The following is a 21,046-nucleotide window of genomic DNA, read 5'->3' as shown; positions in this document are numbered from 1 at the left end:
CAGACGGGACCTCGGGCGCCATCTGCTGGACTCGCCCGGAATGGAGCTCACAGACCCGCGCGCGGGGTCGGGCGCTTGGGTTGCCCCAGCCTTTTCAGTGTCCTGCGGGAGGCCACTCATTGTTTCCAGCCCCAGTCCTTACCGCCCGTCCTCAGACCAGGCCTCCCGTCCCCCTCCAGCCCCCCTCCAGCCCGCCAGGTTTAGCGGCTTCCCCGTGCCCCCCAGCCCTCTTGCCCCGGCTCCCCGCCGGGGTGACGCGAGCGCAGTCAAGCCGGGAGCGGCTGATCAGGGCGTCTCTGCGTCTGCGCCGAGGACGCTGGCTCGGCGCGCTCGGGCCCCCGCCACTCGCCCCCCCCACCCCCCCGCTGCCCGTGCCCGGGGTTGCCAAGGCGACGCGTGCAAGCGCCGGCCCGAGAGGGCCACGCGGGGCAACTTCTCAGCTGGAGTGGCCGGTCGGTCGGCGTAGGGAGGAGAGGGTCGGCGTCGTGAGGTGTGTGTTGGCGGGGGAGGGCACCAGGGAGGAAGGGAGGAATGCCGGGGAGAGTGGGAAGCTACGGGGAGAAGGGGCAGTGGTGAGGGGTACGAGGGAGAGTTGCGGGGGAGGGCAGAGGAAGGGGCAGCTGAGAGGAAGGAGCGGCGACGGTTGTGACAGTTGTGTGAGGAAGCTCCTGTGAGGGGAAATTTGCCCACTGGTAGCCACTGGTGGTTGGAGGAGAGAGCCGGCCCCCTACGGTGTTTCTTGAGAAATAAAATGAGCCCCAGGCTAGTAGAAGGCTCCTCCCGGGGCCTCGGTGTGGGACCATGGGGCGAACCCCATGGGAAGGTGGCTCCCAGCCTTGCCACCGGAATGTTCCTGAGGCTCCAGCCGGAGGCAGGGAAGCACAGCCTGACGCTTCTCTGGAGACCGATGGCAGAAGCCGCGCTGTGGCACCTGGCTTTATTGATGTGTTGGCCTAATAGAACGGTGTTCCTTGGAGCAAAGTACAAATCCTTCAAGTGTGAAACTCATAGCGTATGATCAATGCCTGTGGCAGTCTGTGGGGATGAGGAAGAAAAGCCACAGGTGTTTGTCAGGCTAGAGCTGAGTGAAGAGGAACTGCCCAGCGAATCAGACATTGCCCTGGGCGCCCGCCAGAGATGCCCCGCTTCCCGCCCTCCTGCTTTTCTGAGAGAGACACTACTGGGCCTTCCTCATCGCCCCATTTCTCCCTCCCCCAGACACAATTCCAAGTTCATTGTTGGATGACCTTTGTCCTTCCTCTTCCAGTCTGTTCTCAGGACATCTGGAATCGAACGCTCTTGGTCTTCAGTAATCGGTTAGCACAGACTCAGCCAACTGTGCGAAGACACCTTTTCAGTACACACAGAACAGGGTTTCTGCCCCAGGATTGAGAAGCTGAAGAGACAGGTTGCAAATAGTGTTTCTTCCTTGTTTAAGGAGGTCACAGATTTTAGTGTGGGTAGGAGGGGCATTTTTCTTTCTCCCCCGCTTCCAGGGGGTAACTTGGGAGAAAAGGAGGTACATAGGAAAATCATCTTGGTTGCTCAGTGACGTGACAGAGAGTGTGGAACCTGGGGACAGTCTTCCCTTCCCTGGGCCCTCTCTCACTCACCCATGGCCCCTGAGAGCTAGAGTGCTTGAGGGTGTGTGCAACCACACCTCAGCGTGGTAGATGTTTCCCTGATTATCTTACGTTCTCATACCTCTGGGCAGAGATAGGGGTTCCTAAATCCTCATGAGTGGGTGTCTGCTGAGCCCTCATCTTTTTTTTTTTTCCCCCGGCCGCGCCTTGGGGCTTGTGGGATCTTAGTTCCCCGACCAGGAACGGAACTCATGTACCCCCTGCAGTGGAAGCGCGAGTCCTAACCCCTCGGCTGCCAGGGAATTCCCTGTGCTCTCATGTTTAGCTTCCATTTATTCCTCATGCCTCGAGGGACTGATTTTGATTTTTAACCCAGCGCCCTGAAGGAAGTGGGCTATCCCAGGGAAAGGACTGAGGATTGGGGGTGCATCTGGTGGTGGTCCCCCAGCTTCCGTGTGTCTACAGGTTTTGCCAACACAATGCCCAGCAAAGCCGACAAGAAGCGGGAAGCGAGTAGCCGGGGAAGCGCCCGCTGGCGAGTCGCTCAGTCTGCTCTGGCCGCACAGGCTGTGGAGACCACCCTGCCGGCCAGCAGTGAGTCCCAGGCAGAGCCCGAGTCTCTCAAGGAGGAGGAGCCTGGTGGGTACCTGCTGGGGAGAGGCTTGGAGGCAGAATGTTTGTATTGAAGGAGGGTCTTAGGGCCGGGGAGCAGGTTCTGTTGCTTCTGGGTAAGAAGCAAGGGGTTCAGCGGAATCTCAGGCCTGCTGCTAGGTCCCTTGTTTTGTGTTTTCTTCCTGTCCAGCCTTATACTTGTTCTTTCTGTCTTAAAATTTCCCCCCAGTGCACCAAGAGCTCACCAGCCAATCCTCTACCCTAGCCTCTTCTTCCTTATTTCAAGTGTTCCTGGTTGCTCCTACCCCAGTGGAGAGGGTTTGATCTCTTCCTTTTTCCCATTTTCACCCTGGGTGGCAAAACAAATAATGTTTTCCTCCCATTAAGCCCATCACCATGGAGACTCAGCCTGCTTTGCCATCCTCTGAATCCTAAGCCTGACTGAATCTTTCTCCCATCTGTTTAAGGCTCTTGTATCTCTGCCCTCGTTTCGTCAGGGCCTTGGTAGACTAAGGAGGTTCAGGTTCAGGGCCACAGGAAAAGAAGCCTGATGTCTAGATTGAGGAAGAAAAGAGTTTAAAGAGGCTGCCTCTTGTGGCTTTGATCTGAGGGATTCCTTCCTGTTGGGTGAGCTGGGGCCAATAGGGTTGGAAGGTTTTTGGTAGCTGCTGCTGTCACTAGGCTGCCCCTTAGAGCACTGGCCAGTGTAGCTATGACTGTTAGCTAAGAATAGTCCTCCCCGTTTACCTGGGGCTTCTTTCCACTGCTAGCAGCCTGTCAAGATGGAGAGAAATAGAATCTCCTTTTAACTAAAAGTTGAGAGATTAAGCGTGGGCATGGGAGAAAGGTCCAGGGTACACAGGGCCTTGCCCTGGGATCTGGACATTGGAACCATGCAAATTTTTTCTTCTGAGCTCTCTTAAGAGCAGTTTCAAGTGGGACTGGCTCCTAGAAGCTGGGTACCAGGAGCAAGGGGAGGGAGGACGGAAGGCAGTGAAGTTCAACTTGGAGACTCCTCTGGGGTGGGAAGGGAATGTCAGGGTGTCATGTGATGTTGCTTATATGTGGAATCTAAAAAAAGGGTACAGATGAACTCATCTGCAGAGCAGAAATAGAGTTACAGATGTAGGGGGCAGACTTGTGGTTGCCAGGGGGTAAGTGGGGGAGGGATAAATTGGAAGATTGTGATTGACATATGCACACTACTGTGTGTACAGTGGACAAGTAATAAGGACCTATTGTACAGCACAGGGAACTCTACTCAATACTCTGTGGTGGCCTATATGGGGAAAGAATCCAGAGAAGAGTGGATGTGTGTATACATATATATATGTGATTCACTTTGCTGTGCACCTGAAGCTGACACAACATTGTGAATCAACTATACTCCGATAAAAATTATTAAAAAAAGGGAACTTCTAAATGAGAGCATTGACCCCCAAACACCAAGGATCTCTGAGTCCTTTTAGCTCTAAGCCTTTTTATTGTTTGATGTGGAGCTTTCTAGCTGACACTTGATAGAGGTTCAGAGAAGACTTGGGCCTCCAAGGCAGCCCTGAAATGAGCCTTAATCCCTGTATTCAGGACTTCCCTGGTGGTCCAGCGGCTAAGACTCCGTGCTCCTAATGCAGGGAGCCTGGGTTCCACCCCTGGTCAGGGAACTAGATCCCACATGCATGCCGCAACTAAGAATTTGCATGCCGCAACGAAAGATCCCGTGTGCCGCAACGAAAGATCCTGCGCAGCCAAATAAGTAAATATTAAAAAAAAAAATCCCTGTACTCTTTGGAGTTGGGGAGGGATTGAGGCCTGTCCCACAGGAGACAGAGGGGGCCTACCATGGTCTGAATGTTTGTGTCCCCCTAAATTCATATGTTGAAATTCTCATGCCCAATATGATGGTGTTAGTAGGAGGGGCCTTTGGGAGGTTGCTTAAATCATGAGGGTGGAGGTGTCATGAGTGGGATTAGTGCCTTAAAAGAAGCAACTCCAGAGAGATTCCTTGCCCCCTTCCGCCGGACACAAAGAGAGGTCTGCACCCCAGAAGAGGGCCCTCACCCAACCCTGCTGGCACCCTGATCTAGGACTTCCAGCCTCCAGAACTGTGAGGAATAAATGTCTGCTGTTCAGAAGCCACCCAGTCTATGGTGTTTTGTTATAGTAGTCCAAACGGGCTAAGACCAGGCCTAAAACACTTCTTGGTGAAGGATGGTGGGTTAAAGGGCAAAACACCCTTTTGAGGTCTTTATTGATATCCTTTGCTTCCTTAAGTGCTCCTCCGTTCCCACTAAGAAAAGAAGTACAGGTTCATAATCCCATATCTCTAATTTTAAAAAGCCCTAAGAACTGAAAGGTTTTTTTCCCCCAAAATTTGGCATCCAAACTTATTTGGTGGTGAGACATAACCTAAACTGACATGAAGGTATTTATAGTCTATTTAAACCACTTAGTATAAATTTTCATGTTTTACTGCAGAAATACTGACATTAAAAGTTTGTGGAGTGCTGTTCTAGAGGCCCCAAGATGTGGTGGGGGTCTCATATGCCATACGCTATTACAAGTCTACATTCTGAAATATACTTGATCCCAAGGGTTTTGGTTAAGGGATTGTAGACCTGTATTTCAGGCAAATCAGAAAAAATACAGAGAATGAGATAATGAACACCCATGTACCCGTCACCCAGTGTGAGAATAAATCATGATGGCAACAAGTGAATCCCTTTGTCCCCCTGCTACACGCCCCCCCCCCAAGCCCTTCTCTCCTTCTCCAGAGGTCACCGCTATCCTGAGTTGGTGTTTGTCATTCTCAAGCCTGTTTCTTAAAATTTTACTGTGTGTATACATGACCATCACATACTAGTATCGTATTGCATGGTTTAGACTTTATATAAATTGTATTACAATAGAGGACAAAACCAGTTTACTCTTGAGATTGTCTCAGTCTCCCTCCCCCGCCTCGTCCCTGTCTGAAACCTTGGATGCCCTTGGCTTTCTCGAAGGGCGTTGGGTTTCTTGGTTACCCATCCCACTCACCACTGAGCTCCTAGAATCAGCTGTCCCACCTTTCTCATGATTTCCTTCCTTGGCCTGTGTGCCTCACTCCCCTCTTAGGGTTTCTTTCTGGAAGTTGGAGTGTCCTGTTCCCAAGGTCTTTTGGTCGCACCTCATTTGTTCCTTCCTCCTTTCAGCCCACAGGAGATGGGAGGCCCACCAGTTTTACCCCAGTCTCCTGTGTGAGCAACAGATCAGGAAGGAGAGGGACACCCCCCTGGGTTTTATGGAGTCCAGAGTGGGGATGACGGTTTGCTTGGAGAGGGGCTGATTTCTGTGGGCCCCAACTTCTCCATGTGGGAACAGGATGGGGGAAGAATGGCAGGCCAGAAGCTGAATGCCTAGAATGACCTTAATACTGACTGCCTTCATTCCCCTGCCTCCTTCTGTGCCCCCTCCAGCCCCAGTCAGCTTTTTAAAAGAAAGATTTAAAAATGTACATTTATTTATTTATATTTGGCTGCACTGGGTCTTAGTTGTGGCACGTGGGACCTTCGCTGTGGCATGTCTAGTTGCAGAGAACTGGAGGCAGGGACTCGGACAGACATTTGTACGCCCGTGTTCACAGCAGTGCTATTCACAGCAGCCGAAAGGCGGACACACCCAAGCGTCCATCCATGATGAATGGATAAACAAATTGCAGCGGAATATTATGCAGCCATAAAAAGAATGAAGGTCTGCTACGATACAACAACGTGGATGAACCTTGAAAATATGCCAAGTGAAAGAAGCCAGTCACAAAAGACCGCATATTGTATGATTCCACCAGTAGAAAATGTCCAGAATAGGCAAGTTCATAGACTCAGAAGGTAGATTCGTGGTCACCAGGATCTGGGAGGAAAGGGGAATAGGGAGTGCCTGCTGAGAGGCTAGGCTCTGGTGCAACTTAGAAGGGAAGATACAGGGGCCATGGGGTGCCAGTTTCTCAAGGTACTTCAAGTACCTTGAAGTGGAGTTGCTCGGTCATATGGTGACTCCGTGTTTAACTTCTTTTATTTGTTGTTTTTTTGGCTGTGCTGTCTGGCATGTGGGATCTTAGTTCCCCATCCAGGGATCGAACCCGTGCACCCTGCAGTGGAAGCTCAGAGACTTAACCACTGGACCGCCAGGGAAGTCTCTGTGTTTAACTTTTAATGGAATGCCTTCATTTTTGAATTTTCATTCTTCCCAGAGCCAATATTGGAGGAACCTGAAATACAGAAAGTAGAATTACAGAAAGAAGAATTACAGGAGTGTGAGATAGACGTGGTAAGTTTGGCTTTTCTCTGAGACAAATATTCCTCCCCAACAACTGGTGAATCAAAGGATCAGTTGCAGAATGGAGTACGAGGAATTCTCTTCAATCTCTCACTACCTTCTCTTTACTTTCTACTGGTAGCCTGCTCACTGCAAATCCAGTACACCGAGTAAAGGACAAAGTTATCCGTGTCCCCTACCCCTCCCAAAGAATAGGGCTTTCAGTGGGGAACAGGGCTCTCAGAAGGCCCTTCCTCATCTCTCCACCTTGGGTCAGATTGCAACAAGCTATACCCGTTGAATGGGTGAACATCTGAACAAGCTGGGCGGACACTGTCCTAATTGGATACTAATTTCCAAGACATCCTTTTTCTTCCTGTCCTTCAGTTCCCTCCTTTGGCTGAAGAGTTTACAGAAGCCACTTGAAATACCTTCAGAATTTGGCACTTAGTAACCTCTACACTTTCATTTCCAAGCTGCATCAGAGCCTAGGCACACCCTCAGTTACCTGGGTTAGAAGAATAGAATGGTGACCTTGAACTTTTTTAAAAAGGGAGAGAAAAGTGACAACTACTCATTAAAGAAAAAAATTGGAAGGGACAGAAAAGTAAAACAAAGAAAGGGAAAATAAAAGTCATAGTATTACTGCCTAAACACATCCAACGTTACTAATTTGGTATATGTACATCCAACGTTACTAATTTGGTATATGTCCTTTCTTTCTGTGTAGATTTGCAAGTTTTTTTGTTTTTTAACAATCCCAACTGTACCACACATTATAATTTTTTATTAGGCTTTCTCACAAAACATTTTTTTATTCTTCGTGTTATTATATACTTAAAAAAATACATCAGGCTGCCTTTATTTTTTTAATCACAAATATGTAAATCACAAGATACCTCTTTTTTTTTGATATGTAGTATTTTCATTACTGTTATTACATACTTTTTGTAAGCAGCATTTTTTTTTTTGGCTGCGTAGCTTATGGGATCTTAGTTCCTGACCAGGGATTGAACCTGGGCCCCAGCAGTGAAAAACACCAAATCTTAACCACTGGACCGCCAGGGAATTCTCTGTAAGTGCCATTTTTTTTTTTTTTTTTTTTTGGCTGCCGTGCTGCATGCAGGATCTTAGTTCCCTGACCAGGGATTGAATCTGTGCCCCCTGCAATAGAAACGTGGAGTGTTAACCACTGGACCGCCAGGGAAGCCCCTTTAAGTGCCATTTTTAATGGTCATATGGTGCTCCGTAAGATATATGTATCACAGTTAAATCCTTACTCTTGGACATTTGCCATTTATGATTTTTTTGCTCTCATAATAATACAGTGATGAATATTGTAAATAAAACTAACACATTTTGAAATACTTAATATTTCCTTAAGTTAGATTCCTGTATATGGAGTTCCTGAATCAAAGAGTAAAGAACATTTCTAACACCTTTAATACATAATGCCAAATTGTTTTTCAAACAAATTGCATTTTTTTGCCCTCGCACTAGCAACAAACACTTTCCAGGCCTAGGTGTTAGCAGTTTAGCAGTTTTTTTTTTCTGGTTCCACTCCGCGGCTTGTGGGATCTTAGTTCCCCGAGCAGGGATTGAACCTGCACCCTCGGCAGTGAAAACGTGGAGTCCTAACCACTGGACCACCAGGGAATTCCCTAGCAAGGATTTTTTTTTTTACATCTTTATTGGAGTATAATTGCTTTACAGTGGTGTGTTAGTTTCTGCTTTATAACAAAGTGAATCAGTTATACATATACATATGTTCCCATATCTCCTCCCTCTTGCATCTCCCTCCCTCCCACCCTCCCTATCCCACTCCTCTAGGTGGTCACAAAGCACCGAGCTGATCTCCCTGTGCTATGCGGCTGCTTCCCACTAGCTATCTATTTTACGTTTGGTAGTGTATATATGTCCATGCCACTCTCTCACTTTGTCCAAGCTTACCCTTCCCCCTCCCCATATCCTCAAGTCCATTCTCTAGTAGGTCTGTGTCTTTATTCCCGTCTTACCCCTAGGTACTTCATGACATTTTTTTTTCTTATATTCCATATATATGTGTTAGCATACAGTATTTGTCTTTCTCTTTCTGACTTACTTCACTCTGTATGACAGACTCTAGGTCCATCCACCTCACTACAAATCACTCAATTTCGTTTCTTTTTATGGCTGAGTAATATTCCATTGTATATATGTGCCACATCTTCTTTATCCATTCATCTGATGATGGACACTTAGGTTGTTTCCATCTCCTGGCTATTGTAAATAGAACTGCAATGAACATTTTGGTACATGACTCTTTTTGAATTATGGTTTTCTCAGGGTATATGCCCAGTAGTGGGATTGCTGGGTCATATGGTAGTTCTATTTGTAGTTTTTTAAGGAACCTCCATACTGTTCTCCATAGTGGCTGTACCAACCTAGCAAGGATTTTTTAAAAAATGATACACCTTTGCTATGTTTATTTGTATTTCTTTGATTTCAAATGAAATTGAACATTTATTTCATATTTTCACATTTTCATTTTTTCTTTTTTTATGACATGATATGTTTGTTCATATCCTTTCATCCATTTATCTGGGTCCTAGTGTTTTTCTCGTTGGTTCTTCATGTATGTATTTATATATGGAAGATTTTAGATCACTAGCTAAATTTTCTTGACCTGGAAACTTTAAGTAAGAGGGATTCTTTATCATCTTCCAGAAGTACTGGAAGAAGGACGGGGTGACTTCTCAAGTTCACCGAGCTAGATTTTTATATCCTCTAGTTTTCTTAATTTATTTAGTAGTGTTCAAAATAATGCTGTCTTTTTTCTAGCCACCAGTTATGATTTATTTTCCATCGAATTGGTTTGTTCTTTGGTGTTTTCCAGTCTTGTCTTTTCACCTCCCTTTTTCTTTTTTCCTCACTGATATGCCAGTTGACTTTTGCCCAATATCACATACTTATTCCAGTATCCTGTGGAGGCCACATCATGGAGAAATTGCTCTTTTACCCTTATCCTTTTTCCAGCTTGTCATCCCCTTGCTCCTAATTGTTTTTGTTTGTTTGTTCGTTTTTTTTGTTTGTTTGTTTTTTTTGGTGTTTGTTCGTTTTTAATTTATTTATTATTTTTGGCTGTGTTGGGTCTTTGTTTCTGTGCGAGGGCTTTCTCTAGTTGCAGCGAGCAGGGGCCACTCTTCATCGCGGTGCGCGGGCCTCTCACTATTGCGGCCTCTTTTGTTGTGGAGCACAGGCTCCAGACGCACAGGCTCAGTAGTTGTGCCTCACGGGCCTAGTTGCTCCGCGGCATGTGGGATCTTCCCAGACCAGGGTTTGAACCTGTGTCCCCTGCATTGGCAGGCAGATTCTCAACCACTGTGCCACCAGGGAAGCCCTGTTTGTTTGTTTTTAAGATCTTTATTGGAGTATAATTGCTTTACAATGGTGTGTTAGTTTCTGCTTTATAACAAAGTGAATGAGCTATACATATACGTATATCCCCATCTCTCTTCCCTCTTGCGTCTCCCTCCCTCCCACCCTCCCTATCCCACCCCTCTAGGTGGTCACAAAGCACCGAGCTGGTCTCATTGTGCTTTGCTGCTGCTTCCCACTAGCTATCGGTTTTACATTTGGTAGTGTACGTATGTCCATGCCACTCTTTCACTTTGTCCCAGCTTTAATGGAATATAACTCAACCATAAAAAGAAATGAAATTGAGTTATTTGTAGTGAGTTGGATGGACCTAGAGTCTGTCATTACAGAGTGAAGTAAGTCAGAAAGAGAAAAACAAATACCATATGCTAACACATACATATGGAATCCTAATTGTTTGACTTAGGCTAATATCCTACATGTTCCCTTGATTTAGTTTTACTGTGAGGTTGAGGGTTGCTTGATAAGACATTTTTACAAACACAGGCATAAATGAAGTATCTTGGGAAGATGATATCCCTCAGTCTTCCTTCATGATCCATTCTATTTTTACTGGTAGAGGGAAGAGAATCTTATTGTCTTGTTTCTTCGAAAGCTTGAAACCTGTCTTTCAGTCCGTTCTCAGCTTTCCCTTCCCCGTTCTGAAGCTGTCTGACTTCCCTCATCCCCCACGTCCTCATACGTGACAGTGGTTGGGAGAAGTGACCCATCCTGACAGCTGTCCCTGCTCTGGCCCTCTGCTCTCCTTCTGCAGAAGCCCCTTTTCCTGTCCCGAGCTATGCTGACAGGACTGGCAGCTGCCACTTGGACAGAGGAGCACGATACCATTCTGGAACACTTTGCCCAGGACCCTTCGGAGCCCATCCTCACCATCTTCATCGACCCCTGTTTGGGGCTGAAGCTAGGTCTGGGGATGCCTGTGCAGGTGCGTACTCTGCGGTCCAGACATCAGGGTGTTCTCCCAGGGGGCTGAAGGTTCTGAGGATCTCTGTCATCTGTGAGTCTCATCTCCTGTGTAGAAGGTCTGTTGAGCATCACACACCCTGCTTGGCAGCGGGATACAGAGAGGAATGAGGCAAAGTTTTGCTTTTTTTTTTTTTTTTTTTTTGCGGTACGCGGGCCTCTCACTGTTGTGGCCTCTCCCATTGCGGAGCACAGGCTCCGGACGCGCAGGCTCAGCGGCCATGGCTCATGGGCCCAGCCGCTCCGCGGCACGTGGGATCTTCCCAGACCGGGGCACGAACCTGTGTCCCCTGCATCGGCAGGCGGACTCTCAACTGCTGCGCCACCAGGGAAGCCCCAAGGTTTTGCTTTTGATGATCTCATGGTCTAGTGGGGAAGACAGACATATAAAAAATATTTACAGTATATTATGATGCCTGGGCAAAGCTTTATAAGAGCTTTTTTGGAAGCAACTAATGTAGCCAGTGGAATGCTGTCAAGGCTTGGTGATGGAGGTGATATTTGAGTTGGGGATGAAGGGTAAGTAGGATTTCATCGAGGCTGAGTAAGAGCATCCAGGTAAAGAACACTTTATGTGCAAAGAAAGAGGAGTTGTGGGAAATGATACGGGAAAGGTGGGTTGGGGTCAGCTTGTGACGGGCCTTGTATGTTATGCTAAAGAATTTGGCTTTATCCCAGAGGGAACTATTGAAGGCTTTCGTGGGTTAGATAGATAACTGTTCCAACAATGGGGAGGATGCATTAGTGAAAGGTAAACCATGGGTAGGGAAACAGTTAAAAGACAGAAGTATAGTAAAATGTTGGTGGTAGCATATGGGTGGTGGGTGTACAGGTCATTATTGTAAAATTCTTTTAGTGTTCCTGTATGTTGGAAATTTTTAGAAATAAAATTCTGGAAAAGAAGAAGGGCTATTGCTTTGCTTTTATTGGCAGCACATATACAAAGATTGAAATGATAATGAAGATTAGCATGGCCCTGCTCAGCAGCACAATTTGTGAAGCTTCCACATTAAACAAACAAAACCCAAAACAGGCCATGGCTTTTTCCTGTGTATTGGCAACAATCGGCTATAAAGCATCATGAAAAATATATTTCATTCACAAAAGGAACAAAAATTTACAAAAAATAATTTAGGATTTATACGAAAGAAAACAACTTTGTTGAAGGCCAAGAAAGAAGATTTAAATAAATGATGAGCCCTACTTTGTTATAAAGCAGAAACTAACACACCATTGTAAAGCAATTATACTTCACTAAAGATGTTAAAAAAAAAGATGAGCCCTATCCTGTTTCTGAGTGGGAACCTTAATATTATAAAGATCATTCCACCCAAAAAACTGTACTGTTTTAATGCAACTCCAATCAAAGTGCCACAGACCCTAGATCCCTAGTGTAAAGGATTATTTAAAGTATATCTAGAAAAATGAAATGAAAATAGCAAAAAAAAAAAAAGATGAAGAAGAAAAGTAATGTAGGAGATCTGTGACTATGAAAATCTTTTATTAAATTACAGTAATTAAAATAGTTAGATTGGGGCACGAATATGTATTATATAAGCAACAGTAAAGAAACAGAGAGAGTCCAGAAACATATATGTTAAGCATTTTCTACAAAAATTGCTTTTAAAATCTGTGGGGAAAGATGGATTATTCGATGAATAGGGAAACATGGAAAACAAAGGTTTTCTATTAAAAAAATCTAGTGGGGCAAGGGGGAAATAGGGAAATGTTGGTGAAAGGGTACAAATTTTTTGTCCCTACAACAAAAGCAATAAAAGCAAAAATAAACAAGTGGGACTACATCTAACTAAAAAGCTTCTGCACAGCAAAGGAAATCATCGACAAAATGAAAAGTCAACCTATGAATGGGAGGAAATATTTGCAAATCATATATCTGATAAGAGATGAATACATATCTAAAATATATATAAAGAAATCATACAATTTAATAGCAAGAAAACAAAACAATGTGATTAAAAACCGTGCAGAAGGACTTCCCTGGTGGCGCAGTGGTTGCGAGTCCGCCTGCTGATGCAGGGGACACGGGTTCGTGCCCCGGTCCGGGAAGATCCCACATGCCGCGGAGCGGCTGGGCCCGTGAGCCATGGCCACTGAGCCTGCGTGTCCGGAGCCTGTGCTCCGCGGCGGGAGGGGCCCCAGCAGTGAGAGGCCCGCGTACTGCAAAAAAAAAAAAAAAAAAACCGTGCAGAATTGAAAAGACATTTTTCCGACGAAGACATACAAATGGCCAACATGTACGTGAAAAGGTGCTCAATATCACTAATCAGAGAAATGCAAATCAAAACCACAGTGAGGTATCACCTCATACCTGTTAGAATGGCCATCATGAGAAAGACAAGAGATGACAAATATTGATGAGGATGTGGAGAAAAGGGAACCCTTGTGTACTGGGAATGTAAATTGGTGCAGTCACTATGGAAAACAGTATGGAGGTTCCTCAAAAAAATAAAAATAGAACTACCATATGATCTAGCAATCCCACTTCTGGGTGTATATCCAAAGGAAATGAAATCACGATCTTGAAGAAATATCCACACCCCCACATTCATTATAGTTTATTTATAATAGCCAAGGTATGGAAACAGCCTAAGTGTCCGTCATTGGATGAGTGGATAAAGAAAATGTGGAATACACACACACACACACACACACACACACACACATAATCAGCAATGAGAGAGAAAAAAACCTTGCCATTTGCAAAAACATGGGTGGCCTTGGAGGGTATTATGCTCAGTGAAATAAGTCAGATGGAGAAAGACAATTACTGTTTGATCTCACTTATGTGTGGAATCTAGAAAAAAAAAAACTAACTCATAGAAACAGAGAACAGGACAGATTGAGAAACAGAGATTCAGATGGAGGGAAACAGAGGACAGATTGGTGGCTGCCAGAGTTGGGGATGGGGGAGTAGGGAAAATGGATGAAGTTGGTCAAAGGTACAAACTTCCAATTATGAGATAAATAAGTTCTGGGGATTAATGTACATACAGCATGGTGACTCTAGTTAACAAAACGTATATTTGAAAGTTGCTAAGGGAACAGATCTTAAAAGTTGTGACAAAAAAAAAATTGTAGTTATGTAAGGTGATAGGTGTTAACTTATTGTAATCATTTGGCAATAAATATACATATCAAATCATTACACTGTATACCTTAAACCAATACAATGTTATAGATCAATTATATCTCAATAAAACTGGGGGAAAATTGTACAAAGTTTAAGTTATGCAAGATTAATGAGTTCTGGAGATCTAATATACAGCATGGTAACTATGGTTAATAATACTATAATGTATAATTTGCTAAAGGGTAGTTCTTAAGTGTTCTCACTACAAAAAGAAAAAAGAAAAAGAAAATGGTAACCGTATGGGATCATGGATATGTTAATTAACTTTATTGCAGTGATCATTTCACAGTGTATATGTATGTCAAAACAGCAAAGTGTACACCTTAAATATATACAATGTTTATTTGTCAATTATGCCTCGACAAAGCTGAAAAACATCTATTTAGCATGCCAAAAAATATTCTAAATAGATCATGGATTTAATCGTATTCTCCTGGGGCAAGATTGAAATTGAAAAACTTCCTTAAGAAATTATTACTCTTGAATACTTGATAAAATAGTAAAAAGTAAAACGAGAAAACCACAAACACCCAAGAGTAAACAAACAAGGAAAGAAGCAAAATCTAATCTAATAAACTTTAAAAGTGGGGGCCAATGAAAGGTCTATGTACTAACTTATGGAAACCGTCCTCCCTGCGGGAATGGTGGACGCCCCCTAGTGAGATGGAGTGAACCTTGGTTTTTTACAAAATCTGAAAAGAAAGAGCCCATGTATTTTAACAAAGATTTTACAGTTTTAAATTAGCCTTAACCATCTGCCCATCCCCTCATGCAGTTATCTTAGGCTAGAGAAAAGTGAATGAAACATAAAATACCCAACCCTTTAACTTCGAGGGGGAAATGAAACTGGGCTCTCACAGTGGGACATCAGGAAGTCACCCACAGTACTTTAAAGCAAAAAGAAGGAATTCAGAGAGCTGTGCAAGCATGAGGCAAGTGAAATTGCATGGCAACTGCAAGCATACTACATCAAGGGAGAAAAAGAACAGAACGAAACATGCAAAAGAGGAAAACATAACTGAACAGAAGGCAATTCCTCACAACAGCATCATGTTACAGTACGACTTAATAAGAACACGAATTTAATTTTTTAATAAGCTGAGAGACGAAATGATAAAATGTGAGAATGAAATAAGAGGGAGACTGCAGATTTTTGAAATAAAGAAAGCAGCATGTTTACATGTTAAAATTAGTAGGTTAGAAACAGCAAGGAACTGAATAGCTACCACTGAAAATCTGAACGGATGTAGAAGAGAGGCTTGAGATAATTACAGCGTATGCAGAAGAAAAAACCAATGACAATACAAGTAGAGAGAAGTTAATAGATGTGAAAGACAGACACAGGTGATCTAACATAGGGTACCAACTAATGAAACAGAATATAAATTTAAAACTAAAATACAGAGGGACTTCCCTGGTGGTGCAGTGGATAATACTGAGCTCCCATTGCAGGGGGCCCGGGTTCAATCCCTGGTCAGGGAGCTAGGTCCCACATGCATGCTGCAACTAAGAGTTCACATGCCATATCTAAGGAGACTGCCTACCACAACTAAGACCCGGTGGAACAAAAAATAATAATAAAAATACAGAGAATTTCCCTGAACTGCAGAAGGAACAGAATGTGGGAATTGAAAGGACATACTTTATTCCACAAAAATTTGTTGCACAGTGTTTAATGTCAATACACGTCTTAGTTAGGTTACTTAAATTCGGGGAAATTAATTCTTTGGGAACATCACCTATGTGGTATTCCTTCCAAGAATATTTAACCTGCATCTAATAATGAGGAAACAATCCAATAAATCAAAATTAAGGGACAGGGCTTCCCTGGTGGCGCAGTGGTTGGGAGTCCGCCTGCCGATGCAGGGGATGTGGGTTCGTGCCCCGGTCCGGGAGGATCCCGCGTGCCGCGGAGCGGCTGGGCCCGTGAGCCATGGCCGCTGGGCCTGCGCGTCCGGAGCCTGTGCTCCGCAACGGGAGAGACCACAGCGGTGAGAGGCCCGTGTACCGCAAAAAAAAAAAAAAAAAAAAAAAATTAAGGGACATTTTGGAAAACAACTGGCCTGGACTATTAGAAATATCACTGTCATGGTAGAAAGAAAAAGACTGGGAAACTATGTGGAATTAAAGGGGACACAACCATGTGTGATCTGTATTGGATCCTGGATGGGAAGAAACCAGCTGTAAATGACATTATTTGGACCACTGTGGAAAATCGAATATAAACTGTGTATTATATAAAAGTATTAAATGAAGTTAAATTTTCTGAGTGTGATAATTACAGTGTTGAGACTGTTGGAGAATATCCTCCCTTTTAGGAGCCATATGCTGAAGTATGTAAGGGTGTAGTTTTATAACGTCTGCTGCTAACTCTGAAATGGCTCAGCAGAGAGAGAAGGAGAGAAAAATGAGAGAGAGTGCAATCATGCACAAGTACAGCAAAATGTTAACAATTAGTGGATTTAGATGAAGGGCATGTTATTGTTCATTGTGCCTTCCTTGCAACTTTTCTATGGGTTGGAATTTTTTTCAAAATAAAAATTAGGGAAATAATTATTTAGGCCTCTAGTCAAAACCCCAGATTATCTACCAAGGGGAACCGTTAGGCTGATCTCAGACTTCTCTGAACACCCAGAAGTTACACCTACAAGTTCTCCAGGAACCATAGCATAACCCAAGGGTATAATTCCCAGCCTAGATGGTCAAGTATAGAGGCAACAAATAGGCAGTCATTTTTAGTCTTGAAAGAACCCTACTTTGAAAAGCAAAAATGACGTCATCAATGGAAATCCAGTTCATCAAAGAATGAACCAAAAAAAAAAAAAAGAGGAATGAACCAAATAGAAAACTCAGGAATAGAGACTCTGTGAATATTCAATTCATTTAAATAAAGAACTAATACTAAATAACCATGGGAATTATGGTTATGTTATTGAATGTGAATGTTATCAAACTGGACAATGTAAAAAATAATAGTATAACAAAAATTGGGAAGTGGTGAGAGAATGCAAGAGAGTAAGAGGATGCCAATGTTCCTGTCGTTCAAAGCAGCGAGTCAACTGAACTTAAAATTGGGAGGCAGTGAGAAAACTAACCTCTTTTTATTCATTTATTTATTTATTTTTTGGCTGCATTGGGTCTTCATTGCTGCACATGGGCTTTCTCTAGTTGCGGCAAGCAGGGGCTACTCTTTGTTGCGGTGTGTGGGCTCCTCATTGAGGTGGCTTCTTGTTGTGGAGCACGGGCTGTAGGCACGTGGGCTTCAGTAGTTGTGGCACACGGGTTCAGTAGTTGTGTCTCCCGGGCTGTAGAGTGCAGGCTCAGTAGTTGTGGCACACAGGCTTAGTTGCTCCGCGGCATGTGGGATCTTCATGGACCAGAGCTCGAACCAATGTCCCCTGAATTGACAGGTGGATTCTTAACCACTGCACCACCAGGGAAGTCCTAACCTCTTAATATTTTTCATAAGCTTTCTTATGACCTTAGAAAGGGGTCTTTTAGGAAGAAATCTCTCTTAGAGATAAAGAAACATTTATTTGAAGCTCAACCACTTACTATATTCACATCAATGTGTTTTTATTCTATTAAATCCAAGTAAAATTAAATTTAATACTTTTAATTACAAATAGCATGATCCTGGGGCTTCCTTGGTGGCGCAGTGGTTAAGAATCCACCTGCCAATGCGGGGGACACGTGTTTGAGCCCTGGTCCAGGAAGATCCCACATGCCACGGAGCAACTAAGCCCGTGCTCACAACTACTGAGCCTGCGCTCTAGGGCCTGCAAGCCACACTACTGAGCCTGTGTGCTACAACTACTGAAGCCCGCATGCCTAGAGCCCGTGCCCCAAAACAAGAGAAGCCCCCGCTTGCCGCAACTAGAGAAAGCCCGTGTACAGCAACGAAGATCCAACGCAGCCAAAAATAAATAAATTATATGTAAAAAAAAATAGCATGATCCTATTTTGAAATAACTATTTTAATTTATTTTCCTGTATATATATATATAGATAGATAGGTAGAGAGAGAAAGAGAGAGAGAGAGAGAGAGATGTCTGGAATAGTATTTTCTCTAATGATCATAATTAATGTCTGGGTGGTGGAATTTTAGATGACATTTAAACTTTTATCTTTGTACTTTTCTGCATTGTTTCAGTTATTTATAATTAACATATCATTTTTAACAAAAATAATAATTGTTAAGCTTTTTTTTACAAAAAGAAATACAAGGACTTCCCTGGTAGTCTAGTGGTTAAGACTCTGTGCGTCCAATGCAGGGGCGCAGGTTCGATCCCTGATCAGGGAACTAAGATCCCACATGCCGCATGGCATGGACAAAAAAAACCAAAAACAAAAAAAAAAATGCCAAAATTTAATTCTGGGTAGTGGGAAGATGAATGGTTATGAATTTCTTCTTTGCATTTTATTTTCAGTTTTTAAAGTTAAATCAAGTATAAAGAGTAGCTACAAAAGTACTAAAGAAAAAAAGACAGGTGAATCTGATCTTAGAGTGGGAATGACTTTTCTAAGCATGTATAAGTCAGAAACTTAAAGAAGTTTTAACAACAGGAAAGTTATACATTTCTGAATGTAAACAACAACAAAAACTCAGCATAAACACAACTGAAGGATAAGTGAAAAATTGGGGGAAAAGTATATGCAAGTGAAATGGAAAACCCTAGACAGTTGTCTCTTACTTTAGGTCCTTCTCCTTTCTGGTTTTCCTATATCCTTTTCTTTCCATTTATCCATCCATCCATCATTTATGGAGCATCTAATATGTCCCCGTCACTGTGCTAGGTCTGGAGCCAAGTTGGACAAAATACACAGTCCCTACCCTCAAGGCATGCTCTCTCCATTTCCTCCCCACATCTCTGTATACAGACTCTGTTATGTCCCTGACAAGAACAGGAAGCACCTCATGTTGCTTATATTTGGAGAAGGATTGGATACACTAAGGGAAGGCGACGAAGAACTCAGCCAGGCTTTCATGATTGGAGCCTCAGATTCCCTTGGGGATCATGGCTGGGCCTGGACCCTGAAGTCTGATCTACTGTCTTTCATGCAGACCCAGAACCAGATTGTCTACTTCATTCGCCAAGCGCCAGTTCCCATCACTCCAGAGAACTTTGAGGCGACTGTGCATTTTGGGACAGTGCGGGGTTCCTACATCCCAGCCCTGCTTCGGCTGCTCGACGGCGTCTTTGCCCCTCAGATCTTTACAAACACAACCTGGCCCGAGAGCATTCGAAATCATTTTGCTTCTCACCTGCACAGGTTCTTGGCCTGCCTGACAGGTGAGTGGAAAGACTGGAATGCCTACTTTCTCCCCCGTCCCCACCAACAGCAGAGAGAGTGAGGCAGGGGGGAAGATTGATCCTGAGTACCCACGTTGCTTGGCACAGAGTAGGTGCTTGGAATGTGTTTGCTGAATGAGTGGAACAGGGTACAGAGTTTGCCTTCTAATCCAGGTAGAGTTTCCTGCTGTAGAACAGTTGGCCAGACCTGCTCAGAGTTGGAAATTTCCAAGAGTACATGTAGGGTAAGGGGAGATGGGGGCGGGCAGTAGGGGGAGTACATGTGTCATAGAAGAGAGTGTTGAGGGCATGGTATAGATCTTTGACCATATTTTATGACAATCTCTTATTATATCTCAGTGAGGTATCTCTGCCTTCTGTCATTTTCCCGCTTGGTATCAAAAAAGCATGAGTCTTAGTTTCTCCTGCCTGCTCTCCTGAAATGCGTACACTTCCTGGGCCCCAGATCATCAACCACGGTTGGAAGTGGGGTGGCATACACCCATCGCCCTCTGTGAACTCTCATGGTCCTTTCCTTTCCTTAGATACTCGGTACAAACTGGAGGGGCACACTGTTCTCTACATCCCTACAGAGGCCATGAACATGAAGCCTGAGGCGGTGGTTAAAGACAAAGATCTGGTACAGCAACTGGAGAGTGAGTGGCTGGCACTGCCCATGTGTCAGGGCTCCTAGGGGAGAGGTGGGGGGCAGCCCAGAGGCTGGGACAGGAGTTGGGTTAGGAGGGCTCTGTAGGGGGAACAGGGAAGGACACAACTGGGGAGTACTGCAAAGAAACGCCAGAGGTTTTGTCCTCTCGCCGGCAGCCACCATGATCCACTGGACACGGCAGATAAAGGAAGTGCTCAGTGCCCAGGAAACTGTGGACACAGGAGAAAATTTAGGTCCTTTGGAGGAGATTGAGTTCTGGCGCAACCGATGCATGGACCTGTCTGGCATCAGCAAACAGCTGGTGAAGCCGGGAGTGAAACACGTCGAGTCCATCCTGAGTCTTGCCAAGTCATCCTACCTGGCGCCCTTTATGAAGCTGGCCCAGCAGATACAGGTCTGTGAGTGGATCGAAGGATGGAGGCTTGCCAGAAAGTAGACAGCAGTTGGTACACTGTAAGGTGCTAAGAAGAGAGAGTCAACATAGTCATCAAAGGCAAAGATAGATGCACCCAGTGCTTGGACTTGGACTTGTGGGAGAGTATAAAAGTGGTAGAACACAAGGTCCCAAGGAGCTTATAGTTTAGTTAGGGAGACTTCTGGTTACTCAACAAGTGTACGACATTGAGTGCCCTCTCTGAGCCCCACCCATACGGTCCAGCTGAGAAATAAGACTTACACAAAAGAGATGGCTAGATGGCCTGGGGTCAAAGACACACCCACGCGGTTCAGCCGAGAGAGCTGCAAGAGAAACACGTTTAAAAAATTAAATTTGGTAAAAAAAAAAAAAAAAAAAAAATTAAATTTGGTATTATATGACAAGCTGACGCACAGAGATCAGAGTGGTCTGCAGAATACAGAGAGAGAGGCCCTGTCTTCCTAGGTGGAATCTGAAGCTGGTATTGAGGGAACTGAGCCACCGTTAGGTGGAGAAGTCTAAAACCCTCGTTGAGAACAGGGCAGTGAAGAGGCCTGGGTGACAGCCACTGGGCTGAATGAGAGTGATATCCAGTCAGTTGATCAACACCTATTGAGCGTCTCCTTTGTGCAGAGTTAAGAGTTCAAGGGGAAA

The 21,046-nt window shown here is 44.4% G+C and overlaps 1 protein-coding gene across 1 annotated transcript in view; it reads left to right on the top strand.

Moving 5' to 3' along the window:
* Window positions 1-2,062: 2,062 nt before the first annotated feature.
* DNAH2 (dynein axonemal heavy chain 2) overlaps window positions 2,063-21,046 on the top strand; it is an 87,503-nt gene continuing 68,519 nt past the window's right edge. Inside the window, exons 1-6 of the mRNA XM_060134044.1 lie at window positions 2,063-2,222; window positions 6,418-6,494; window positions 10,654-10,824; window positions 19,079-19,307; window positions 19,853-19,963; window positions 20,133-20,371. Coding sequence (XP_059990027.1) covers window positions 2,063-2,222; window positions 6,418-6,494; window positions 10,654-10,824; window positions 19,079-19,307; window positions 19,853-19,963; window positions 20,133-20,371 — 987 coding nt within the window. The remainder of the gene's footprint in view (window positions 2,223-6,417; window positions 6,495-10,653; window positions 10,825-19,078; window positions 19,308-19,852; window positions 19,964-20,132; window positions 20,372-21,046) is intronic.

Source organism: Lagenorhynchus albirostris, chromosome 20 (assembly GCF_949774975.1).
Source record: "Lagenorhynchus albirostris chromosome 20, mLagAlb1.1, whole genome shotgun sequence".
Taxonomy (NCBI): domain Eukaryota; kingdom Metazoa; phylum Chordata; class Mammalia; order Artiodactyla; family Delphinidae; genus Lagenorhynchus; species Lagenorhynchus albirostris.
The sequence above is the reverse complement of the archived record's forward strand: the minus strand, read 5'-3'. Positions and strand labels throughout refer to the sequence as shown.